At 46.0% G+C, this 27,934-nt stretch overlaps 1 protein-coding gene across 7 annotated transcripts in view; it reads right to left on the reverse strand.

Annotated features, from left to right (window-relative positions):
- Positions 1-1,078: 1,078 nt before the first annotated feature.
- STXBP5L (syntaxin binding protein 5 like) overlaps positions 1,079-27,934 on the reverse strand; it is a 413,558-nt gene continuing 386,702 nt past the window's right edge. For all 7 annotated transcript variants that reach the window (XM_040339197.1, XM_040339195.1, XM_040339193.1 and 4 more), the window contains 4 exons: positions 24,184-24,349; positions 10,112-10,223; positions 6,246-6,466; positions 1,079-2,091 (listed from right to left, as the gene is read on the reverse strand). In XM_040339197.1, the coding sequence (XP_040195131.1) occupies positions 2,050-2,091; positions 6,246-6,466; positions 10,112-10,223; positions 24,184-24,349 (541 nt within the window). In that variant the 3' untranslated portion in view covers positions 1,079-2,049. The remainder of the gene's footprint in view (positions 2,092-6,245; positions 6,467-10,111; positions 10,224-24,183; positions 24,350-27,934) is intronic.

Raw genomic sequence — 27,934 nt, forward strand, 5'->3', positions numbered from 1 at the left:
TAAGGAAAGGGCTCTCTGGGGACCCTGATGTAAGGAATGGGCTCTCTGGAGACCCTGATGTAATGAGGAGGCTCTCTGGGGACCCTGAGGTAAGAGGGGGCTTTCTGGGGACCCTGGTTTAAAGGGGAGTCTCTCTGGGGACCCTGAGGTAAGAGGGGGCTTTCTGGGGACCCTGATTTAAAGGGGAGGCTCTCTGGGGACCCAGATTTAAAGGGGAGGCTCTCTGGGGACCCTGATGTAAAGGGGAGTCTCTCTGGGGACCCTGATGTAAAGGGGAGGCTCTCTGGGGACCCAGATTTAAAGGGGAGGCTCTCTGGGGACCCAGATTTAAAGGGGAGTCTCTCTGGGAAACCTGATGTAAAGGGGAGGCTCTCTGGGGACCCTGATGTAAAGGGGAGTCTCTCTGGGGACCCTGATGTAAAGGGGAGTCTCTCTGGGGACCCTGATGTAAAGGGGAGGCTCTCTGGGGACCCAGATTTAAAGGGGAGGCTCTCTGGGGACCCAGATTTAAAGGGGAGTCTCTCTGGGGACCCTGATGTAAAGGGGAGGCTCTCTGGGGACCCTGATGTACTGAGGGCGGCTCTGGGGACCCTGATGTAATGAGATGGAGATATATACATACACACACACACATGTGTGTATGACTTTCTTTACTTCGCTATGGGCTCTAGCCTCAGATCTTGTGTAGACCCAGCAACGCCCCCTGCCTCCAAAACAAAGCAAAGTTACCGCTGCCTAAAAGCCTCTCAAATGCTGCAAGTGTTGTCATAAACTTCTATGGAGGCTTTGGAAATGCTATGAAGCCCCCAAAAAAGTGACGTAGGGTGTCATTTGTGAAGCAAAGCAACATGTGAACAGGACTATAAGTGAACCATTGTATTTCGTGATGGGGCTTTGATTGGAATTCAGAGTGCTGTAAAAAATAAAAAGCGTGTCCAATGCCACAGATTTTGAAGCAAGTGTAAACCAGCCCACGTGTTCTCACACAATACGAAGGCGGCGTATACAAAATGTAAAGTTTCGGGTTGCTTTTTTTTTTACGAACTGGAAAAAAAGAAAACACAGGCAAGCCTCTCCCTTCATAGGGATGTCAAATTACACTTTAATTTTCAAACACATACAATTTTTGCTTTTTTGTAGAACTATTCTATTGAAAGGAGCGGGCGACAGCTACCTTACCTCTTTTGTAAAACGCGCCGGCGTTCCCCCGCCGCGGTCACTTACATACAGCGTAGGCTCGCGGGACCCGGGGGGGGGTTTCCTTTACATAAGAAGTCGTTTGGTACAGGATAGTGTGCAGCCCAGCATCCGGGATTTTACAATAATTTCTCTCTATCTTTTTTGTTTTATACATCTGTACAACTCCGCACACTGAAAAATAAAACGCCCCCTTCTGCGCTGGCATTCCCCCCTTGCGCTTCCGGGGGAAACAACGCAATGAAGGCTCTAAGTGCAGCAAAGACAAAGCGCTAAATGAAACAGCAAGGACTAGGCGCACAAAATGAAAAAAAAAAAATACTGTCTGAGCACTGGCCGCCGCCGGCGTCATCGTCCGTCCAACCTGCTATCACCCCTTTCCTTCCTCCACAGCATGCGTCTGTTCTTGTCATGCAAATAAGGATTCTACTTCTGCGTAGTTTGTCACCAGAAGTGCGAATATAGCCTAGGTTTGTACAGGACACTTATATATATTTTTTTTCTTTTTTTGTTTTCAGAAAACATTTAAAAAAAAAAAGTTGACATGCCCTCTTGAGAATCTATATTGAAAAGTCCTTGTAGAGAGTGTAACCCTCCCCTCCCCCAAGGTTCTGTTTATTGTAGTGGCTCCGCAGGGGAGGGGGTCACTAGGGGTGCAGTTCCTGTTGCACAGTCTGTCCATTCAGTGCTCAACACGCTTTCCCTGTGTGTGGGGGGGGGGTGGGGGGGACCATGGCGTGCTGCTTTCTGTGTTGCTGGAGAATGCTGGAGTTTAGCCATCGATTTGAGGGGGGGTCGTTCGCAAGTCCACGATAGGACGAAACTTGTCAGGCCTCTCTGAACTCCCACAACTTATAACTGGTACCACTTCTTGTCCCTGTGTTTAACCATCAGCTGCAAAGACAGACAGAGAGACATGAATGCATGTAAAGAAAATACACAACAGGATTAAAGTTTTACCAGTTAAGACCCGGACCAAAATGCAGGTAAAGGACCTGGCCAGTTTAAGCGATTTGGCACTGCGTCGCTTTAACTGACAATTGCGCGGTCGTGCGACGTGGCTCCCAAACAAAATTGGCGTTTTTTTTTCCCCACAAATAGAGCTTTCTTTTGGTGGTATTTGATCACCTCTGCGGTTTTTATTTTTTGCGCTATAAACAAAAATAGAGCGACAATTTTGAAAAAAATTCAATATTTTTTCCTTTTTGCTGTAATAAATATCCCCCAAAAATATATAAAAAAAACTTTTTTTTTCCTCAGTTTAGGCCGATACGTATTCTTCTACATATTTTTGGTAAAAAAATCGCAATAAGCGTTTATTGATTGGTTTGCGCAAAATTTATAGCGTTTACAAAATAGGGGATAGTTTTAAGTTTTATTGCATTTTTATTAATAATTATTTTTTTACTACTAATGGCGGCGATCCGCGATTTTTTTTGTGTGACTGCGACATTATGGCGGACACTTCGGACAATTTTGACAAATTTTTGGGACCATTGTCATTTTCACAGCAAAAAATGCATTAAAAATGCACTGATTACTGTGAAAATGACAATTGCAGTTTGGGAGTTAACCACAGGGGGGGGTTAAGTGTGACCTCATATGTGTTCCTAACTGTAGGGGGGTGTGGCTGTAGGTGTGACGTCATCGATCGTGTTTCCATATAAAAGGGAACACACAATCGATGACAGCGCCACAGTGAAGAACGGGGAAGCCGTGTTTACACACAGCTCTCCCCATTCTTCAGCTCCGGGGACCGATCGCGGGACTCCAGCGGCGATCGGGTCCGCGGGTCCCCGTCACGGAGCTTCGGACCGGGTCGTGGGCGCGCGCCCGCGACCCACGGCTGGGCACTTAAAGAGGACGTACCTGTACGTGCTTGTGCCCAGCCGTGCCATTCTGCCAACGTATATCTGCAGGAGGCGGTCCTTAAGTGGTTAATGCATCCTATACATTAAGGTGAAAAAACATCTGGCAACGACAGCCCCCCCCCCCCCCATTTTACTTACCTGAGCCCATTCACCTGCTGTGCGCGTGTACGGCGTCCTCTTCTCCACAGAGTCTAGCCGTTGATTGGCTAGATTAATAGCAGCTTAGCCATTGGCTTGCGCTGCTGTCAATCACATCCAATGAAGCGGCACGCCGGAGGAGGGGCCGAGTGATACAGTCGGTGGCTGTATCACGGGAGCGTGCACACAAGCTAACCCCCTTGGGAGAGTGCTTCTCATGAAGGGGGTTAGTTCTTGTGGGGAGGAGCCGAGACAGCCGCTGAGGGACCCCAGAAGACGAGGATCGGGGGCCACTCTGTGCAAAACGAGCTGCACAGTAAAGGTAAGTATAACATGTTTGTTATTTAAAAAAAAAAAAAAATCCTTACAACCCCTTTAACATGTACACATAGCCAAAACTTATTTTTTTTCCGCACAGCTGCGATTTCCTAAAATTTTCATTAGAACCGCAGCAGCTAGACTGAAGTCACACTGCGAATTCGCACTGCATCAAAAAAACGGACGGAATTTGCACCGCATCAGTGTGAATCTAGCCTCAAAGGGATACTAAGGCCCCTTTCACACTGGGGCGGGAGGCGCCGTTAAAAATAGCAGCGCTATGCCGTCGGAATTGCCGCGTGATTTGGCCGCTAGTGGTGCGGTATTAACCCCCGCTAGCGGCCGATAAAGGGTTAATACCGCCCGCAATGCACCTCTGAAGAGGCGCATTGCGGGCGGTATTACCGCGGTTTCCCATTGTTTTAAATGGGAAGGAGCGGTATACATACCGCTCCTCTCACACCGCTCCAAAGATGCTGCTCGCAGGAGATTTTTTTTCTCTACCGCCAGCGCATCGCCTCATGTCATACTTACCTCCACTGTGCATTTCGTTTTGCACAGAGTGGCCCCGATCGTCCTCTTCTGGGGTCCCACGAAGGCTTTTTCGGCTCCTCCACGCAAGAGCTAACCACCTCTGGGAAGCTCTTTCCCGAGGGGGTTACCTTGCGGGCGCGCTCCCGTGTGGTCATTTCGTACATTCGTAAATTCGGAAATCTGAAATAATAATTAACTAATAATAACTTAACTATTACTAACTATTAAATTAGAGGTATTGTAATTCCCTTTCAAGTTTGGCTGTTGTGAACCCAACTAATACAAAGTTATTCGAAGTTACAAATTATTTTCCGAAAATAACGAATGGAACGTAATGAATTAATAATAATAAGTAAAAACATTTTATTATTATTTTTTATTAATTTGTTCCGTCCCATTTGTTGAGATACGGCATTTGTTATTTAAGGTAATTCGTAACTTGGGATAAATTTGTATTCGTTACGTTCACTAACAGCCAAATTTGAAAGGAAATTACAATACCTATAAATTTAATAGTTTTCTATTTCAGATTTTCGAATTTCCGATTGTACGAATTAAAAAATGTACGAATTTACTAACTGCGATTATAACGAATGACCCAAAAAAAAAAAAAATTATAAAAAAACGAAAACTAACACATTTTTTGGCAGTGCACATGTCTAGTTTAACCACTTAACCCCCGGACCATATTGCTGGTCAAAGACCAGAGCACTTTTTGCGATTCAGCACTGCGTCGCTTTAACTGACAATTGCGCGGTCGTGCGACGTTTCTCCCAAGCAAAATTGACGTCCTTTCTTCCCCACAAATAGAGCTTTCTTTTGGTGGTATTTGATCACCTCTGCGTTTTTTAGTTTTTGCGCTATAAACAAAAATAGAGCCAAATTTTGAAAAAAGTCAATGGCCCAGATTCAAGAAGCAATTGCGCCCGTGTAACCATAAGTTACACGACGCAATTGCTTACTTGCTCCGGTGTAACGAGTGCTCCTGATTCAGGAACCTCGTTACACCGGCTGCAGCCTAAAATCTGCGCGGCATAAGGCTCTTATGCCTCGCAGATTTTAGGCTGCATTCTTGCGGGGGCCGCTAGGGGGCGCTCCCATTGTGTATCAGCGTGTAGTATGCAAATTGCATACTACCACTGATTCACAAGCTTGCGCGGGCCCCGCGCAAGCCAGGTACGGAGTTTCCGTACGGAAACTTTAGTGCAAGGCTGCCCTTTCTAATAGCAGGGGCAGCCAATGCTAAAGTATAGCCGGCCTTCCCGCGCCGTGAAATTTGAATTTCACGGCGTTTGCGTAAGTGCTTCGTGAATGGCGCTGGACGCCATTCACGTTCACTTTGAAGCAAATGACGTCCTTACGACGTCATTTGCCGCAATGCACGTCGGGAAAGTTTCCCGACGGAGCATGCGCTGTACGCTCGGCGTGGGAGCGCGCCTAATTTAAATGATTCCCGCCCCCGGCGGGATCATTTAACTTGCGCGCGCTTACGCCGGGCAAATTTGCCGGCGCGCCCTCGCAGTTCACGGAGCTACTGCTCCGTGAATCGAGGGCAGCACAAAATATTTGCGGGGGCGCAGGGCAAAATCGTTGCCCTGCCCCCCCGCAAATATAGCGCAAGCTATGCTGAATCTGGGCCAATATTTTTTTCTTTTTGCTATAATAAATATCCCCCAAAAATATTAAAAAAAAACTTTTTTTTTTCCTCAGTTTAGGCCGATACGTATTCTTCTACCTATTTTTTGTAAAAAAAAATCGCAATAAGCGTTTATTGGTTGGTTTGCGCAAAAGTTATAGCGTTTACAAAATAGGGGATATTTTTATGGCATTATCGCAGATAAAATAACTGACGCGTTTCACACCTCTTTACCAGTGCTTAGTCATAGATATGACTAAGCACCTGTAAAGAGGTGTGAAACGCGTCAGTATTTTATCTGTGACTTGGTTTGCTGTATGAAGTGTTTTCCATTCAATAAAGACATTATCTTGGAGTGCGGCTCTCCAGATTACTTTGTTTGCCGGTCTGTGGGTTTGGATGGGCACTGCCTGGGTTTGGGTGAAATGGGCACTGCCTGGGTGAAATGGGCACTGCCTGGGTTTGGGTGAAATGGGCACTGCCTGGGTTTGGGTGAAATGGGCACTGCCTGGGTGAAATGGGCACTGCCTGTTTTTTTTTTTTTATCTCACCCCATGTGCATGTTTAGAGAAAGCTTCTGCACTGGACAACATGCGTTCTGTCTTGTCCTCCAGCTCGCCCAGACGCTGTCCTCTTTCATCCAGTGCGATACGAGCTCTATGCAAATCGGCAGCCACTCCAGTGGCTGCTCCCTTCACTCCCTCTATCCCGCCCTGTCCGGGGATGTGCTGTGCCAAGCCGCGGGAGGCTTTTCCGGATGTGGCTTCACCGACTGTAGGACAGAGAGAGAGACGTGTTAGATTAACGGATTCAGCTCACAGACACAAAACATCATACAAGGCCTTTATTAAAGCCAAATTCCAGGGAATTTTGCCGCTTTGCAAAAAGCGCACACACAGACACCAATTGGGTGCATATGACTTCCGGGACCTATCTCTATTACTTATATATCTCAGGTTGTGAGAGGAGAGAAGCGCACAGAGCAGCTATGCCCTCCCCTCTGCTGCCCATTCACAGAAGCCTTTGTATTTTGCGAATGAGTTCAAATTAAAACAAAGGCTTCTGTGAATGGACAGAACGAGGGGAGGGGTGGGCATAGCAGTTCCAGCAACTCTGCTCTTGAAGGAACTAAGACCACAGTGAGTAGCATCAGAGCTCCAGAAGTTATCTTCTTGGAAGACAATACAGTGGAACCTTTGGATTACACGCATAATCCGTTCCAGGAGAATTCTCGTAATCCAAAGCACTCGCATATCAAAGCGAGTTTCCCCATAGAAGTCAATGGAAACTAAAATAATTTGTTCCACATTGACTTCAATGGCATGCAATACCGTATGTGGCCAGAGAGCCTCTGAAACAGTCGGAAAGGCCCGAGGACAGCTCAGCTGACCTTGGAAAGGATCGGAAACACCCGGGAACGGAGTAATTCCGAACAGCTCCGATACGGCTCTGCTGGGCTCGGGCGCCCCCCCCCCACCTCAGGCCAAATGTGGTACTGCAGGCTTGAATTCTGCTTGTTTTGCGAGACAACACTTGCAAACCGAGACAGAATTCTTTTTAAAAAGTTGCCGTCTTTTAAAATGCTTGTTAACCTCGTTACTCATAAACCGAGGTTCCACTGTAAACCTGTCAGATGTGAATAACAGAGACAAGTCTAGGAGGTGGCAGGCACCTTCTTAGACTTGACTCATGGTATGCCTGCAGTTCCTGGATTTCAGCTTTAATATGGGAACACTACACTATATTTCCAAAAGATATGTGGACAACATTCCAAATCCATTGAGTTCAGGTGTTTCCCAGTGAAGGGTTTCTATCAATACTATGGCATACAAAGACATCTTAGACATCTCTTCCAACCTTGTGGTAAAAATTTGGTAAAGGAACTTTACTGTTCCAGCCAGGGTTGCCATCGTGAATTATGGGGCCCCTTACACAGCTTCAGGCATGGCCCCCCTGGAGCAGAGAACCGGGGAGGGGGTGCTGCCGCCTGAAAAGCGGACTGAGAAGCGGGAGGGGGCCCTTTACAAAAAAAAGGGGGGTAGCCATCCGGGCCCTGGGGACCTCTACAAAAGAAAAGAAGAAATAAAAAATATATATAAATAATATATATATATTATTTTTTTTTTTAAAAAGGGGGGTTGCCATCTGGGGCCCTGGGACCTCTGGGCCCTTTAACAACAATAATAATAATAATAATATATATATATATATATATATATATATATATATATATATATATATATATATATATATATATATATATATATATATATATATATATATATAAAAATAAAATAAATAAAACAATATATTAAAAAAAGATATTGGGCCCTTTAATAAAAAATAAAATAAAAAAATATTAAAAAAATATATATTTTTTTATAAAAAATAAATAAAAAAAGGGGGGGTTGCCATCTGGGGCCCTGGGGACCTCCGGACCCCTAACAGGTGTACTGCCTGTACCCCCCTGATGGCGGCCCTGGTTTCAATATAACTGTGCTTCATAAAGACGTGGTTTGACCAGTTGTCTCTTGTCTTTAGAGGAGTTCTTATGCAGTAAAATTTCCTGAAGAAGCCAATGTTTGTTGAGTTGATGTTACTCCATGCACATTCCTTCAAGCAGCATGGATATTCTGTGATGGTTTAAATATTTATTAATACTGTTTTTAACCACTTAAGGACCGAGCCTCTTTTTTTCAGATGTGTTGTTTACAAGTTAAAATTGTTTTTTTTTTTGCTAGAAAATTACTTAGAACCCCCAAACATTATACCTTTTCTTTTCTAACACCCTAGAGAATAAAATGGCGGTAATTGCAATACTTTCTGTCGCACCGGATTTGTGCAGCGGTCTTACAAGTGCACTTTTTTTTTTGTGGGAAAAATACACTTTTAAAAAAATAAATAAATAAGACAACATTAAAGTTAGCCCAATTTATTTTTTATATTGTGAAAGATAATGTTACACCGAGTAAATTGATACCCAAAATGTCACACTTCAAAATTGCGTCCGCTCGTGGAATGGCGACAAGCTTTTACCCTTACAAATCTCCATAGGCGACGTTTAAAAAATTCTACAGGTTGCATGTTTTGAGTTAGGCTGCTTTCACATTGGGCAGTGGAGCCGCGGTGACAGTATAGCCGCTCTATTTGTAGCGCCGCTATACCGTCATATTTACCGCGATATTCGGGCGCTAGCGGTGCGGTATTAACCCCCGCTAGCGGCCGAAAAAGGGTTAATACCGCCCGCAATGCGCCTTGCGGGTGGTATTACCGCATTTTTTTTTTTTCTTATTTATTTTACTTTATTTTGTTTATTTTTACACTGTTTTGAAAAATAAAAAATACATTTGGGTCACTTTTATTCCTATTACAAGGAATGAAAACATCCCTTGTAATAGGAAAAAGCATGACAGGTCCTCTTATATATGAGATGTGGGGGGTCAAAAAGATCTCAGAAGTGCAATGAGCGGAGGTGATGTTTTGACGCCGCTTCCGCCCTGCTATTGTATGGAGACAGGGGGGGCCATCTTTCCCCTCACTCATATCCATACCCAGAAACAAGAAGGACCCGATCGCCTCCGCCGCTACCGATGGCTCCAGTAAGCGGCGAGGAGGGGAGGTCACCCTCCCCCGCCGCCAATAACGGTGATCTTGCAGCGAATCAGGCACAGAGACCACCATTATCGTAAACCGGCCCGCCGCCTGAAGAGGAGGATACCTGGTTTATGGTAGCTAGCTGCTAGTGATATCCCTCTTCAAAGTGTATATAGTCGTGCGGCGGTCCGGAAGTGGTTAACTATGTTTATGGTGTAATATCTGATTTTTGGTACGATTTTGGCACTGTGAAAATCAATTTTTCTGTTTTGAATTTCGCCTCGTACATACGACCGGGTTTTCGGACGGGAAAACTGCGATGAGAGCTTTTGGCCGTGTCTGCTCCCTCGCAATTTTTCCGACGGGAAAACCGCCAAACCGGCCGGCAAAAAAAAAAAAAAAAAAAAAGAAGAGAACCAGCTCTTTTTTTTCCCTCGTCGGCATTCCCGATTGACTTTTTCCCGTCGGAAATCGCGAGCGTGTGTACGGGGCATTAGCTGTTTTTTTTTTTTTTTTCAAGGCACATACCCAAAACATGGCCTGTTGGGGGTACTTCAGGGATGACGTTGGGAAATACTGCCCTGGTAGATATTCCATAGAAATAATTTAGAAACTATAGAGAGACAGAACGGAGGAGATTCAGCCCAAAAAGAGCCATGTGCAGTACAAAGTGTGGGAAAAGACTCCGCCCACACCGAGGGTTACGGGCAAGAGCTGGCATCACATTTTTTAAACAATCTTGGTAAGAGGAGTAATGAATGCCCCGAAAATATTCAATATTCAATACACAGTAAGAAGTATAGTGATAGAAAATGCCACTTACAAAGTTCTTCCCTGTCTAAGGTTTGCCCGCTTCCGCCAAACAGTCCTTTCAGGAATCCTCGGTTCTGAGCTTCTGGGGTCTCCACCGGCGAGAAGAGGTCCCCCAGCATTTCCTGAGTGTGAGGAACAGACACACAGCTGTCAAAACCACAGATACGGAGTTATTCTTTAATTTGATAACATATTTGTTGTACAGTGTTTGCCGATCTGACCATTCGGGCACTGCCCGGGGGCCCCATGCCACTAGGGGGCCCCATCAGGTTTGCCAGCATGCCCGGATTTACTCCCTTTGCCACCTTCAATGCCGCTCTCCCCGCCCCCAAAAAAAAATGAAAGTTCCCCAACCCGTGCCCATCATTGCCGCCTCACCGTGCCCATCATTGCCGCCTCACAGTGCCCATCATTGCCGCCTGACCGTGCCCATCATTGCCACCTCACCATCATTGCAGCCTTACCATCACTGCCGCCTTACTGTGCCCTCATTGCAGCCTCCCTCAATCATTACTGCCTTACTGTGCCCTCATTGCAGCCTCACCATCATTGCAGCCTTACCATTCCTGCCGCCTTACTGTGCCCTCATTGCAGCCTCCCTCAATCATTGCCGCCTTACTGTGCCCTCATTGCAGCCTCACCATCATCGCAGCCTTACCATCCCTGCCGCCTTACTGTGCCCTCATTGCAGCCTCCCTCAATCATTGCTGCCTTACTGTGCCCTCATTGCAGCCTTACCATTCCTGCCGCCTTACTGTGCCCTCATTGCAGCCTCCCTCAATCATTGCTGCCTTACTGTGCCCTCATTGCAGCCTTACCATTCCTGCCGCCTTACTGTGCCCTCATTGCAGCCTCCCTCAATCATTGCTGCCTTACTGTGCCCTCATTGCAGCCTTACCATTCCTGCCGCCTTACTGTGCCCTCATTGCAGCCTCCCTCAATAATTGGCGCCTTACTGTGCCCTCATTGCAGCCCCCCTCACCATCATTACAGCCCCCCCCCCCCCCTCACCATCATTGCAGCCTTACCGTGCCAAACAATGTAGCCTCACCAGTCAGTGTGTGCATTACGCACATCGGGCATCTCGTGCTTCTGCTGTGTCACGGAGCTCAATGTGAAAAGTTTGGGCGCGCTGTGATAAAAGTCCCGCCCTCCGACCTAGACCAGCTCGTGTGATAGGGGCAGTGTTCTGTCTATCACACAAGCTGGTCTAGGAGGAGGGCGGGACTTTTACCACAGCGCGCCCAAACTTTTCACAGTGAGCTCCGTGACACAGCAGTCTCCCGCTGTGTGTTACAACCGGCGCTACCCCTGCACCCACTGCCGCCCCGAGGCCTGGCCTCGTAGCCTTGTCGGGAATCTGGCCCTGGTTGTCAGCCTCAGTAAAACCAGGGACAGCGACACTGGGGAAGGATACCGGATGATGGAGTGAGTGTGTGACGTGTGTGGGCGTGCTCCTCTGCTGTTGCGATGCTCCACGTGTGAACCACCAGCCTCTCTCCCTCCCTAGCAGCTTTCTATCTCCCGTCCTAGATATTGAGGGGACAACTGAGTGGAGCTGGATGCCCGGTTACTGTGGGTAGCAGAGCAGAGTAACAGCAGCTGGGCTTCGGTGCTTTCAGCCCTCCTTTGGCTGCATACTTCATACTTCCAGATCGGCAGGTCTGCTTACCGTTGGAAGTAATTTGACCCCCTCCTGGATCCTCGGAGCACAGTACGTCATTGTATCCTGCTTTCAGAACTGAGCACTGGCATCCCCAGCATCCCCACGGCTGTGCCTTCTCCCCCTCCTCCTGCTGGCTTCCCTCGGCACTGAACATTCTCCTTGCATAAGTAGGTCTGATCTTTTATTTACTTGTACACACACTGAATGTCACTGCTTTACTGAGCGAAAATTAGGAGAGTGGAAGAGATGCTGAGTGGAAAAACAGAATAAGGACATTTATGTTGGTGAACTGCATTAAGGCATAAATTGCCTAAGAAAGAGGAGAATCTGTGAAAAGGTGGTGGGGGATAAATAAATAAAAATACAGTCTCTATTTCACTGACAAAATCTAGAAATGGTTTAGACGGTGGAGTAGAGAGCAGCATACGCACGCTTGTAGCGCCCCATACCCCACACCCTGCACCCCGCCGCTCACCGAGGGAGGCAAAATTTGAATCCCTGGAACCCAGCTGGAAAATAACCCCTGCGGTGGCCTAGGAATGGCAGCGTGAGAGACATGGAACCCTGCAGCTTCGGGTTCTCTCCATGAGGATTTCAGCGATAGCGGTGTGCTTCTTCTGCGGGGTTTGAAGCGATATTCACGGCGGGAGCTGGAGCTGGCGCCCTATGGAGCGGCATGAACAAAGACCGCAAATACATAACACGGGCAGATACAAAGAAAGCGGCCGCTCTAACAGATAGCAAGCAAAGAGACATTCAGAGATATCTTACCTCGGCATCTCCAGTGTCCATAGCGGCGAGCGGTGCAATTAACAAAGGAGCCCGCGGTCGGAGCGGTGAAAGTAGTGCAGCGGGGGAGAGGTCAGCAACGCAACGAAGAGCTTCCGGAGCAGGAGTTACCCAAACACAGACGCCGACTGCAGTGAGATCCGCCGCAATAGAGATGGAAATGGCAGAGATCAAAGCGATGCTTGCAGCTCTCCCGACACGCCAGGACATCGAGCGGCTCCCCACCCGGCAGGAGATTGAGGTAATGATACGCCATATGGAGGAGACTCAACGCCAGGACCTACAGGCGGTAAGACAAGATTTAAGTGCCCTGTCAGAAAAGGTGATGTTAAGAGAAAGCTCTATAGTCTCAATAGAGCAGAGAGTGGGGGCCATCGAGAGAGCCGTGGAGGAATTGGAGCGTAGTAGAATGGACATAGCAGCCGAATCCCTAATAGACCTGCAACTACAGTTGGAAGTTTTAGAAGACAGAAGTCGCAGGAATAATGTGCGACTTAGGGGTGTCCCGGAGGCAACAGATACTGAGGATTTGGACAGTAAAGTCAAGGCAGTCTTCGGGTTAGTACTAAAATTACCCCAGATGGAAATTGAGATAGAGAGGGTGCATAGAGCCCCAGGCCCTAAGTCACTTAATTTAGATAGGCCAAGGGACATCATCTGTAGATTATATAAATATCAGCAAAAAGAAGCGATTCTCCGGACAGCATGGGACATAAAGGACATAGTATATGAGGGCGCGCCTGTAAAAATTCTACCAGACCTGTCCCGGGCCACCCTTCAGCGCAGAGCATGCCTGCGGCCGTTATTGGACCTTGCTAGAGAAAAAGGGGCTACATACAGGTGGGGGTACCCACTTGCAGTGACATTTCGTAAGCCTGCAGCGTCATTTACGCTCAGAGCCCCAGCGGAGCTTCCAGAACTATTTATATTTCTTGAGACAACATCAATCCAGGTACCAAACTGGCTCCTACCAATAACATATACGGGTAATAGAGGAAGGCCTCAAATGAAATCAGGGCAAGGGAGGACCCCACAGAACATGCAAACAGCGGACACCAGGAAAGACGGGGGATCCCCTAAGAGACAAATAGTGGTCCCTGAAGGGAAGTAGTTGACCAGCAGGAAGAAATGTGATAAAAGAAGGAACTGAGACAGCCATGGCCAGAAAAAAATGATGGAGAGAGACCAGCTTTGAGGAATTTTTTTTTTTTTTTTTTTTCCTTTTAACACCCCCACCCTTCGATCATATAACCTTCCCCCCCCCCCCAAAGATTTTTTTTTTTTTTTTTTATAGGGGGGGGGGGGGGGCGGTCGGGAAGTTTTGAAAAAGGGGAACTTTTTGAAAAAGGGGAAAACCAGGTGTAACGGGGCAGTATATAGGGGACTGCATTCCAAGGAAAGTATCCTAAGGAATGGAGTGTATTGGAGTGTTAAGACATGGTATAGTATGATTTAATATGAAAGGTTATGGTATATGGCATAAGGTAAATGGTATAGGGCCAATAGGCAGATATGGATGGGAGGGTGGAGAGAGCTGGGAGAGTGGAAGATGGTGGTGTGTTTTTTTTTTCCCCCTCTCTCTGCCTCACCCTTCTGCCCCCTTTTTTTTTTTTTTTTTTTCTATTTCTTCTTTTCAGGTGGGGGATAGGGGGGGATGGGAGGGGAAGATACTCGCCAAGGGAAAAAGCGTAGCCCGCCAGAGGAGGGCTGTATGGGGGAAGGGGGGCCCTTTTTCCTTTTTTTTTTTTTTTTCCACATCACATACACGGGGAGTGAGATACACCCCAGCAAACAAACAACACCAATTACAATTAACGATCCCAGTATTAACGACAGGAACGACACTAGTGCACAACACATCGTATACACACATAGCGATTTAGATAATTGCCACATAACCATATAGACAACACAGACACTCACTAACATATAGATACACCGATACATAGTCTCACGACAAAGGGGTAGGGGATTCCCACCCTTTTTTTCTTTTTCTCTCTCTTTTTTTTTTTTTTTTTTTCTCTCACACACACACACAACTCACAACACAACTACTGATGCACCCAGGTGCCAACGTAGTACGCCATCTGGGGAGCACAATATGCACATGGCACAATAGAGGGGCCCCCCATTGTCCAGAATACCCAGCAGACCCTGATGAGATGCTGTGGAGTTAGGAAGGGGCAGGTCGACCCACTTCCCCCCCCCCCCCGGCTTGGGGAATGCATTTAATGACAATACAAGAAATGGAATGATACGATTGGTGAATATCTATAGAGAGGAAGCAGAGAGCTGCGAGCTGGAAAATTGAAAAAAAGTGGTCCCACTCTTTTCCTCTCTCGAACCCCCCTTTGATACCCTACAGTTGGGATATTACTGAATCTTCTCTTTCTTTTCTCCTTCCCCCTACTGGGAAATGTGATTATAACTATATTTTTTGGATTGTACTTCACTCCCACCTCCATCTAGAGTTGGATAGTTGGAGAGTGGAGACCAATAAATGAGGGTGTGGTGAGGGATGGGGGGGAAGGGGGAGAAAGGGGCATAACAATAGAATAATAAAAGATAACCCTCTCGATATAAGGGGGGGGGGGTACAATATAAAGTAATGGTATGGGCCATGGCTGTAACCTTCTATGTATGTATGTGTATATGTGTATATATATGTATATATGTATATGTGAAATATGTTAAATATGTTAAATGTTATGTGGTATAATTACTAGAGAGTAGATATAGTAGGAATTTATGTTCACATTTCTGTAGGTCTTCCCCTTCCCTTTCTCTTATGGAGAGGGGGAACGAGCAGAAGAGAAGGGAAAAGGACTTGGCGATAGGAGTCACACTTGGGCCCCCACAATTGACAGAATGAAGGAACGTGAGAAGCCAGGGGGCAAAGGGAATTTTCTCTTTTCTTCAATTTTTTTTTTTTTTTTTTTGGGAGAATTGGAAGGAAAATATGGGAATCATGGGGAGACCCGGAGCTTAGAGCTCGTGTTTTTTTTTTTTGGTTTGTTTGTGCTCCCTGTATTTCTCTCTCTCTACCCTATTCTACTGAAGGTGTCCCTATAAGTGGGATACTCTCTCATATCTTTTTTGTGTAAGCATTACATTTAAGAAGAAAGGAGAAGGAAAGGGAGGAAAGAGACTGGCACATAGGAGCACAACGGAAGGCCACCTATGGAGCACGCCCCCCCCAAACATAGGTTGACGCTCAAATACCGTTAATACGGTGAGTGTTTCCACTCTTATTAGCAGGATAGCTAATATTAGGAAAGGAGAATATCTCCTTTTTTTTTTTTTCTTTTCTTCTCTTTTTTTTTGTCCTTTTTTTTTTTTTTTTTGTTCTTTTTACCCACTTTTACCAATCCCACCCCTCCCCCCTCCTTAACTGTCTGCCCTCCAGGTTTATGCTCTAAACTGATACAGGGAATATAGGAAGATAGATGGAGAAATTAAATGTACTTTCAATAAATGCGAAGGGGTTGAACTTACCCGAAAAAAGGAGAATCCTCCTGCATGACCTACAACGATTAGGTATTGACGTTGCGTATATACAGGAAACACATTTTAGAGAAGACAAAACTCCGACATTAAAGAATAGGAAATACCCAATAGCATACCATGCGACAAATCAAGAGGCAAAGTCAAGGGGGGTGTCTATTCTGATAGCAGGGAGAATCCAATGGACATATGTAGACTCCATGAGAGATCCGAAAGGGAGATATTTATTCGTGAAGGGTAAAATAGGAGGAATAGGGGTAACATTCGCCACAGTGTATGTCCCAAATGAACATCAAGGAACCTTCCTAGACAAAACAATTAAACGCCTATTAGAATTCACAGAAGGACATTTGATTATGGGAGGAGACCTGAATATTCCCTTAGATCCCAAAGAGGATACCTCATCGGGAAAGTCATCCACATCTTTCAGTGTGAGAAATCATATTATGCAAACTCTGTATAAAAGTCAACTGATTGATATATGGAGGCTGCTACACAATAAAGAAAGAGACTACACGTTCTACTCTGCACCACATAAAATATACTCCCGGATAGATCTTTTCCTCATTCCACATGCCCAATTACACTCTGTACAGTCGACTAAAATTGGATCAATTACATGGTCGGACCATGCCCCGATCTTCCTGGTATATGAGTTAAAAGATTTAAGACAGTCCAGACCAAATCAGTGGAGACTAAATGAAAGCCTGTTGGAAGATAAGGAGGTCCTAGAAGATGTAATTAAAGAATTGAGGTTTTATTTCAATTCTAATGACACACCAGAGTGCGACCCTGGAATTATATGGGAAGCACACAAGGTGGTTATTAGAGGTGTGTTAATTAAACATGGATCTAGGATCAAAAGGAAACGTACTGAAAAGTTAAACAGGCTATTAAAGGAGCTAGCCATCTTGGAAGGCAAACATAAGCAAACATGGTCAACAAATGTAGAGAAAGAACTAGCTAGTAAAAGAACTGAAATCACAGATCTCCTGTACTATAAAGTAAAAGCGGCAATGCAGAGATGCAAAAAGGCTGAATACGAGTCAGGGAATAAGTGTGGGAAAAGACTGGCGAGGCTACTAAGAGAACAGAAGCTGAGTAACTATATTCCACATATTAACTCACCCAAGAAACACAGGGTTACAAAACCAAATGATATAACGAAGGAGTTCCAGGAATACTATAACTCTCTTTACAATATACAGAGCAAGCCCCCGACTAGAGAACAAATTGATTTGTATCTAACAGAATCCGCAATACCAAGACTATCAGAAGAGGATAGACAGAAATTAGATGACGATATAACCGAGGAGGAAATTAAAGTAGCAGTAAGCATAATGAAAAGGGGGAAAGCCCCGGGACCCGATGGTTTTACAGGTCAATATTATAAAATTCTGTTTCCCTCGATATCAGGATATATGGTTAAACTATTTAATGCCTTAGGGACATCGGCCAGTTTAGCCAAAGATACCTTGCTAGCATATATCTCGGTGATACCAAAAGAGGGGAAAGACCCAGCCCTATGTGGAAGCTACCGACCAATTTCGTTATTAAATTCGGACGTGAAGATTTTTGCCAAGGTCTTAGCAAACAGGATACAACAACATATCCCAGACTTAATAAACCTGGACCAGGTGGGATTTGTCCCTACCAGGGAAGCACGAGACAACACAATCAAGGCAATTAACCTGGTGCAGTTAGCCAACTCAACACAGACGCAATGCGTATTTCTCAATACGGACGCAGAGAAGGCCTTTGACAGGGTGAGGTGGAGTTACATGAGGGCAGTCCTAAAATATGGCGGCTTTGGGAACAAAATAATACAGTGGATATTCTCCATGTATTCAGGCTTAACAGCCCAGGTACGGGCCAACGGAATTCTGTCCGAGCCCCTCACAATCTCAAATGGGACAAGACAGGGCTGCCCTCTGTCTCCACTTCTATTTGCCCTGTCACTAGAGCCCTTTTTGTGTACGCTACGAGCAAACTCTAATATTTCTGGCATACAAATAGGGAAGAACCACTGTAAAATTACAGCCTATGCAGACGATATGTTGTTCAGTCTTACAAACCCGTTGATTACAATTCCAGAATTAATGAAGGAATTTGAGAGATACGGATCTTTATCAAACCTACGTATCAATTTTAATAAATCGGAAGCGATGGGGGTAAACGTCCCACATATAGCGATAAACTATCTAAAACAAAAATTTAAGTTTAAATGGACTGACAATGCTCTGACATACCTTGGTATACAATTAGCAGGGAAGGTGGAGAAGATCTTTGAGCTGAACTTCCCACCCCTCTTACAGAAAGTAAAGATCTTATTGGATAAGTGGAACCAGGGTTTTCATAGCTGGCTAGGACGCTGCAATATTATTAAGATGAACATACTCCCGAAAATCTTGTATTTATTACAAACATTACCAATACATATTCCATCAAAGTATTTTAAACAGTGTCAGAGAGTGATCTTTAAGTTCATATGGGCACATAAGAACCCCCGGATACATAGGAAACAACTAATGAGCACTAAGCAGCAGGGAGGACTGGGAGTCCCAGATATAAGGAAATATTATTACGCAACACATCTGAACAGGCTAATAGACTGGAATAGGCATTCAGATACGAAGCTATGGGTACAAATCGAACAGGCGCAATTCAAAACACCTCTAGAAAGAGCACCGTGGTGGTTTGCCTCACTCCCTAAAGAAATGAATAAAAATCCAATAGTGGGTAACACGGTGAGGATCTGTGCAGCAGCACTACCTATGATGGGCATCGAGCCCAGGACCTCCCCACTATACCCAGTGATAGGTAACCCCCTCTTCCCATCGGGATACGAAGACGGAGCATTCCGGCAGTTGAGAAAAAGAGAGTGTATACAAGTAGCAAGGTATATCCACATGGGAAGATGGGTAACCATAGCGGAACTGATGGAAATAGGAAATGTATTCCGTTTGAAATTCTGGAATGCACTTCAGATAGTTCACTTCCTGAACACTTTGCCAAATCCAGAGAGCTTTGAGAGACCACTCATGAAATTCGAGAAAATATGTAACGAACAAGGAACATTACTACATAGTCTTTCATTAAGCTATGAGTTATTAGTACGATCAGGAGGTTGCCCTCTGAGGTGCGTTCAGGAATGGGAAAGGGAATTGGAGAAGTCCTTCAGTTCGGAACAGCGACAATGCATATACAGGCGAACACACGAAACATCAATATGTGTGAGAATACAAGAGACAAACTATAAGATCTTCACAAGATGGTATAGGACACCAGAAAAGTTAAGCAAAATGTTTGCAGAGGTATCAGATAAATGCTGGAGGTGCCAGAGAAGCAAAGGAACGATGCTACATATATTCTGGGAGTGCCCAATGCTAAGGAGTTTTTGGGCAGAGATTAAAAGTGCTTTACAGTTTTGCTCAGATTATGAGATTCCGGAAGATCCGGAATTCTATCTTCTGCATTTAAACCAAATACCAGAAAAAGCCTATAGGGAAATGATTATATGCCATCTATTAGATGCCGCTAAGGCCTGTATAACGAAGAGGTGGAAGTCACCAGTTCCACCAACAGCGGAGATGTGGATATGTAAAGTTAGGGAAATAAGCAAATTAGAAGAGTTAGTCCTGACAACACAATATAAAAGGGAAAAATATTTAAGAACTTGGACTCCCTGGAAGTCCTATATGGACCACAGGGGGGAAGGTTAATGGGGATAAGGCTGAATGGTATAGAAGGAGCCCGGGAACTTGGATTGGGTATATGTGGGATTTAATGAGAAACCACAGAAATATGGAGAAGGGTCGGAGGAGAGGGAAGTAGGGTGGGTTGTTGTGTTTTTTTTTTTTTTTTTTTTCCCTTTCTTCTTTCTCTCTCAGGGATGCTCGGGAAGGGGAGAGATATGTAAGAAGGAGATATATGTTTGATACTGACAACAAGGTTAAAGGGGATGTATAATAATAAGACGGACTGTGACTGTTGTTCTGTAATAATGTTCTGTTATGTATTTTTTTTTTTTTTTTTTAATATATATGTGTTGTACTGATTTTTTTTAAAATAAAAAATAATTATAATCTAAAAAAAAAAAAAAAAAAAAAAAAACAGGGACAGCATGTAAAAGTGTTTTTTTTACATCTGTCTCTGAAATGTCCCTTACCAACACCCTTTGGTCTAAAAATCCCGAGATTATAGCTGCCCTCTCTAATACCTTTTCAGTGTGTGTGTGTATGTGTATTTATACTGTGTGTGTGTGTATACTGTGTGGCCTCATAATCTATTGCCTGGGGGCCCCACAATCTCCTATTGCCCGGTTGCCCCATAATCTATTGCCTGTGGACCCCACAATCTCCTATTGCCCGGGGGCCCCATAATCTATTACCCGGTTGCCCCATAATCTCCTATTGCCCGGTAGCCCTATAATCTCCGATTGCCCGGGGACCCCATAATCTATTACCCGGGGACCCCATAATCTATTACCCGGGGGCCCCATAATCTCCTATTGCCCGGTTGCCCCATAATCTCCTATTGCCCGGGGACCCCATAATCTCCTATTGCCCGGGGACCCCATAATCTCCTATTGCCCGGGGACCCCATAATCTCCTATTGCCCGGGGACCCCATAATCTCCTATTGCCCGGGGGCCCCATAATCTCCTATTGCCCGGGGACCCCATAATCTCCTATTGCCCGGGGATTCCATAATCTCCTATTGCCCGGGGGTCCCATAATCTCCTATTGCCCGGGGTCCCATAATCTCCTATTGCCCGGGAGTCCCATAATCTCCTATTGCCCGGGGTCCCATAATCTCCTATTGCCCGGGAGTCCCATAATCTCCTATTGCCCGGGGTCCCATAATCTCCTATTGCCCGGGGGCCCCATAATCTCCTATTGCCCGGTTGCCCCATAATCTCCTATTGCCCGGGGACCCCACAATCTCCTATTACCCGGGGGCCCCACAATCTCCTATTGCCCGGGGGCCCCACAATCTCCTATTGCCCGGGGGGCCCATAATCTCCTATTGCCCGGGGGTCCCATAATCTCCTATTGCCCGGGGTCCCATAATCTCCTATTGCCCGGGAGTCCCATAATCTCCTATTGCCCGGGGGCCCCATAATCTCCTATTGCCCGGGGGCCCCATAATCTCCTATTGCCCGGTTGCCCCATAATCTCCTATTGCCCGGCGGCCCCATAATCTCCTATTGCCCGGGGGGCCCATAATCTCCTATTGCCCGGTTGCCCCATAATCTCCTATTGCCCGGGGGTCCCATAATCTCCTATTGCCCGGTTGCCCCATAATCTCCTATTGCCCGGGGGTCCCATAATCTCCTATTGCCCGGGGGCCCCATAATCTCCTATTGCCCGGGGGTTCCATAATCTCCTATTGCCCGGGGGGACCCATGAGTTGTCAGTCCGCCCCTGTGCCGATGACATTGTTACTGCAGCCTTGGACCAGCTGTTATTTCCAGTATTTATCAACACATTATACAGCACCTTACAGCATTCACGTCAGTCCCCTGAAGAGCTGACACTTTAATATCACCTCCACACACACACACACACAGGCTAAAGTTAATTTCAAGAGAGGGCGCTCAACCTGTGCCCCTCCTGGTGTTGCAGGAACTGCAAGTCCCATGAGGCATCGCATGGCTGACAGTTTACAAGACTCACAAAGGCAGAGGCATGATGGGACTTGATAGTTCCGCAACAGCTGGAGGGCCACGGCCGGGCACCCATGCCCTAATGCAATAGGCTGCGCACACCTATGGTGCAAGCACTGGGCTGTGACTTCCTGATGCTTCAGAGCCGGCTCCCCCCACTGCGCAGGCTCAAGACGCGGTGTTCTTTCTGAATGGTCCTGCAGTCTCCTGGGACAGTTGATGTGGCCCAGGAGGTTGCAGGGGGTGGGGGGGGGGGGGAACTTCCACTCTGCTTGCCTAGGTGAGCTTAGCAGAAGCCAGAAATAGGAACCTGTACTCAAAAAAAAAAAAAAAGTTCAATGTATACAGAGGAGGTGGGGAGGAGGAGGAGGAAGTAACGTTCCGCTTTAACCTCCGTCTACAGCGCGGCTCTCAACTGCCGGGTTGGACGTCCATTGACGTCTTCCTGTTTACATTCCCCCCCCGCGCGCCGGGGAAAAACTGTGCCTGCCGTGTCACGTGGTGCCGATGCGCGTGCCTGGCGGCCGCGATGTCCGCCGGGTACTCGTGATCGGCAGTTACAGAGGCAGGACATGGAGCTCTGTGTGTAATGATGGGGTGTAAACACAGAGATCCACGTCCTGTCAGGGAGAGAAGAGATCGATACTGTGTCCCTTGTACATAGGGACACAGATCGGTCACCTCCCCCAGTCACCCCCCCTCCACCATAGTAAGAATCACTCCCAGGGCACACATTAACCCCTTGATTGGCCCCTAGTGTTAACCCCTTTCCTGCCAGTCACATTTATACAGTAATCAGTGCATATTAATAGCACTGTTCGCTGTATAAATGTGAATGGTCCCAAAATAGTGTCAAAAGTGTCCGATGTGTCCGCCGCAATATCGCAGACCTGACAAAAATTGCAGATCGCCGCCATTACTAGTAAAAAAAAATAATAATAAAAATGTCATAAATCTATCCCCTATTTTGTAGGCACTATAACTTTTGCGCAAACAATGAATATACGCTTATTGCGTTTTTTTTTTTTTTTTTTACCAAAAATATGTAGAAGAATACGTATCGGCCTAAACTGAGGGAAACATCTTTTTTTTTTTTTTTTAAATGGGATAATGGAGCAAAACCACCTGTCTTTCAGAAGGCAGATCAAAACCCTGCTTTTCTGAAGGCATGAGACACAAACAACTAGCGCCCAGAAGCGATTCAGTTCGCATGTGCCGCGCTATATAAATTTTTCATTCATTCATTCATTCATAGCAAAAAGGAAAAAAAAATATGTTTTTTGTTTTTCTTTTTTTGTTTTAACCACTTAAGCCCCGGACCAAAATGCAGGTAAAGGACCCGGCCAGTATTTGCGATTCGGCACAGCGTCGATTTAACTGACAATTGCGCGGTTGTGCAACGTGGCTCCCAAACAAAATTGGCGTCTTTTTTTCCCCACAAATAGAGCTTTCTTTTGGTGGTATTTGATCACCTCTGCGGTTTTTATTTTTTGCGCTATAAACAAAAATAGAGCGACAATTTTGAAAAAAATGCAATATTTTTTACTTTTTGCTGTAATAAATATCCTCCAAAAAGATATATAAAACATTTTTTTCCTCAGTTTAGGCCGATACGTATTCTTCTACATATTTTTGGTAAAAAAAAAAATCGCAATAAGCGTTTATCGATTGGTTTGCGCAAAATTTATAGCGTTTCCAAAATAGGAGATAGTTTTATTGCATTTTTATTATTATTTTTTTTTTTTTACTACTAATGGCGGCGATCAGCGATTTTTTTTGTGACTGCGACATTATGGCGGACACATCGGACAATTTTGACACATTTTTGGGTCCATTGTCATTTTCACAGCAAAAAATGCTATAAAAATGCACCGATTACTGTGAAAATGACAATTGCAGTTTGGGAGTTAACCACAAGGGGGCGCTGAAGGGGTTAAGTGTGACCTCATATGTGTTTCTAACTGTAGGGGGCGGGGCTGGATGTGTGATGTCATTGATCGTGTTTCCCTATATCAGGGAACACACGGTCAATGGCGGCGCCACAGTGAAGAACGTGGATGCTGTGTTTACACTCAGCTCTCCCCGTTCTTCAGCTCCGGGGACCGATCGCGGGACTCCGGCGGCGATCGGTTCGGCGGGTCCCGCGGCCGCGGTAACAGAGCTTCGGACCGGGAATGCGGGCGGGCGCGCGCACGCCCGCCACCCACGGCTGGGCAATTAAAGAGGACGTACAGGTACGTGCCTGTGCCCAGCCGTGCCATTCTGCCGACGTATATCTGCAGGAGGCGGTCCTTAAGTTGTTAAATACCACCAAAAGAAAGCTCTATTTGTGTGAAAAAAATGATAAAAATATAATTTGGGTACAGCGGTGGCAATAGTCATTCAAAGCGTGTCAGCGCTGAAAATTGGTCAACGTATAAATCCCACAATCCATGTTTCGGTGTGAAGCGTCTCACCTGCAGACTGTCGCACATTTCCTGGCTGTACGTTATTCTTTGGATCTCACTGGAAGAACACAGGTACAGCGCCTGGCCGCCATTAGCGAAGCAGAAGGTCCTGGCTATCCTCATATCCGTCAGAGGTAAGTAATTGACATCTAGCAGAGGACGCAGGCTGGGCAGGCTGCGGAGATAAAAAACGCACGTTATCTATAGGATGATCCTTCACAGGCTGACATTTCTCTGCAGATAAACAATAATTATTTTTTCTCGTGTTTTTGTGCTGGCTGCATCGTATCTCTAATATTCACCCCGTGTTTTCTGTTTTCTTTTACTAATGCATTTTTATTGTATTTTTACATTTTAAATAACATATTTTCATAGTAGGAGCACATTTATGAGGGTGTGGGGGGTGAGAGATTTAACCACTTGCCAACCAGGCCAATTCTGACATTTCTCTCCTACACGTAAAAATCATAATTTTTTTGCTAGAAAATTACATAGAACCCCCCAAACATTATATACCGTATTTATCGGGGTATACCGCGCGCCGGCGTATAACGCGCACCCCAACCTTAGAAAGAAAGTTTAAGTAAAAAAAAAGAAAACTTAGGGCCAGATTATCGTAGGAGCGCGTATCTCTGCGGCGGCGTAACGTATCCGATTTACGTTACGCCGCCGCAACTTAGACGGGCAAGTGCTGTATTCTCAAAGCACTTGCTCCGTAATTTGCGGCGGCGTAGCGTAAATCGGCCGGCGTAAGCCCGCCTAATTTAAATGTGGGACAGGGGGGCGTGTTTTATGTTAATCTTCTGTGACCCGACGTGATTGACGTTTTTTCACGAACGTGGAAATCTCCCAGTGTGCATTGCTCCTAATACGCCGCAAGGACATAATGGTTTTGACGTGGACGTAAATTACGTCCAGCCCCATTCAGGGACGAGTTACGCAAACGACGCAAAATTTTCAAATTTCGTCACGGGAACGACGGCCATACTTAACATTGGTACGCCGCACTTACGCCACCATATAGCAGGGGTAACTATACGCCGGGAAAAGCCTAACGTAAACAGTGTAAATTTACTGCGTCGGCCGGCCGTTCGGGAATTCGCGTATCTTGCTGATTTACATATTTCGACGTGTAAATCAGCATACACGCCCCTAGCGGTCAGCTTAAAAATGCAGTTACGATCCGACGGCGTAAGAGACTTACGCCTGTCGGATCGAACAGATATCTATGCGTAACTGATTCTAAGAATCAGGCGCATAGATACGACCGGCCGGACGCAGAGATATGACGGCGTATCTGGAGATACGCCGTCGTATCTCCTCTAAGAATCTGGCTCTTACATTTTTGCCCTGCGTCCATCGGCGGTCTTGTCCGGCGACCGTCTGCGGCCTTGCAAGGGGTCAGTCCAGCCTTGTGGGTGTCCGTCTGCGACTTCCTTGCGTGGGGTCCGTCCACCCTTGTGGGTGTCCGTCTGCGGCTTTGGAGGTGTCCGTCTGCGGCCTCCATCCAGGTGTCCATCTCTGTCCAGCGTGTCCGTCTGTGAGTACATCCGCACCTTGCCCGGGGTTGCAGCGGTGTTTGTTTTTGGATTTGGCGCCGAGAGGAGCCGGATTTCCTGTGTGTTCGGCTCCTCTCGCGTGGCTGCGGGCGGAGCTGAGCATGGGCGAGCCTAGCCGAGTGCGCAGTACACTCGGCTCGGCTCTACCCTGCGGCGCTCAGAGACAGCGGGGATCGGTTTATATCGCGCACCCACGATTTCCCCCTGATTTTAAGGGGAAAAAAGTGCGCGGTATACGCCGATAAATACGGTATATGTTTTTTTTTTAGCAGAGACCCTAGAGCAGTGATGGTGAACCTCAGCACCCCCAGATGTTTTGGAACTACATTTCCCATGATCCTCATGTACTCTGCAGTGTAGTTGAGCATCATGGGAAATGTAGTTCCAAAACATCTGGGGTGCCGAGGTTCGCCGTCGCTGCTCTAGAGAATACAATGGCGGTCATTGCAACTTTTTTGAAAAAAGAAACAGTTTCATGCTTTAAAAAAATAAATAAAAATTGTTTTATATTTTTTTGTGAAAGGTAAAATTAGCAGCGGGCTAAGACCCGTTGGGAGCCCGATCTGGGGGTGCTGTCGCCGGGTGAATGGGACGAAGTCCTTACTAACTGCAAGCTGGTCTCTCCTAAAATATCGGACCGTCTAACCCAATTATATATCCTCCACCGGTCCTATCTGACGCCTCGCCGGCTCTCAAAGTTTAGGCCGGGTAGTGACCCCAACTGCCCGGGCTGTGGTTCCCCTGAAGCTACCCTCTACCACCTCCTCTGGGAATGCCCCTGCGTGAACGGTTTCTGGACCCAGGTAGTCCGTTTTCTCCACGACCGAATGGGCTCCCCTCTCTCCCTTAGCCCCCGACAATGTCTGTTCGGGATATTTTCGCTGTCTGAGGCCGAGAAATACCTCAACATATTTTTGCAAGAGACTCTTTTCCTCGCGAGGCTTCAGATAGCGAAAACCTGGTTGAGGGGTCCCCCTCCCACCCTGCAACAATGGATCAAGTCCGTCAACGACACCATGCCTTTCAAGAAGCTTCTCTATACCCATAGAGGATGCCCCGGTAAATACAACAAGATCTGGGATAGATGGCTGGGGGAAGCCTCCTCCTGTGATACTCCCACTGGTTAACGCCCCTCTTAGGCACCTGCTCGATAACCCCGGGTTAAGGCCCCCATCACCTACGCGACATGTCTCTTAGCCCTTTTTTCGCATTTCCATATGCCACTTATCTTGTCTTGTTTTGTCTGTTATACCTGTACTTTTGACATTACCATGTATCCTTGCTTGTGGTGCATGTTGTACCGTTTATTACACTGTCTGTAACCACCCCTTGCTCTATAAACGTCATTTTGATTTAAAAAAAAAAAGGTAAAATTAGCTTTTATCTTTTTTTTTAGAAGTGATTTTATTTTTTAGAAGTCTTTCAAATGTAATTTGTTTAGGGAAAAAAAAAGACACATTCATGAATATAAAAAAAAAAAACATAAACAGTAAAGTTAGCCCAATTTTTTTATGCATAATGTGAACGCAGAGTAAATAGATACCCAACATGTCGCCCTTCAAAATTGTACACGGAATGGCGCTAAACTTCGGTACTTAAAAATACTTAAATTATTTTTACTGGTTACATGTTTTGAGTTAGAGGAGGTCTGGGGCTAAAAAAAAAAAGCTCTGCCACCAAGTTTCTTGATGGATTCTGTCGAGGAAAACGGTCGTGTGTACGAGGCCTCACACTATTTACAAGCAAACAGACCACAGGTGAGGATGGTGACCTTTTAATAGCCAATCAAACCCCTTTGTGTCAACTTGTGTGCGTGTTATCAGGTCAAAATCACCAGGGTATGTAAACTTATGATCAGGGGGGTAGATTCACATACACTGCCGTAATTTGAATTCCGCGCCTGCGTAGCGTTACGCCGATTCACAAAGGCAGTTACGCTGAAAAAATAGGCTTCCTCCACCGACGTAACTTGATTGCGGCGGCGTAGAATTGTGTGCAATATAACTTTGGCCGCTAGGGGCGCTTCCGTTGTTGTCGGCGTAGAATATGCTAATTTCCTAGATACGCCGATTCACAAACGTACGTGCGCCCGGCGTTCGTTTTTTACGTAATTTGCGTTAAGGCTTTTTCGGCGTAAGGCTGCTCCTGCTATTAGGAGGCGCAGCCAATGTTAAGTATGGACGTTGATCCCGCTTCGAAAT

The sequence above is a fragment of the Rana temporaria genome, chromosome 2, assembly GCF_905171775.1.
Source record: "Rana temporaria chromosome 2, aRanTem1.1, whole genome shotgun sequence".
Classification (NCBI taxonomy): Eukaryota; Metazoa; Chordata; class Amphibia; order Anura; family Ranidae; genus Rana; species Rana temporaria.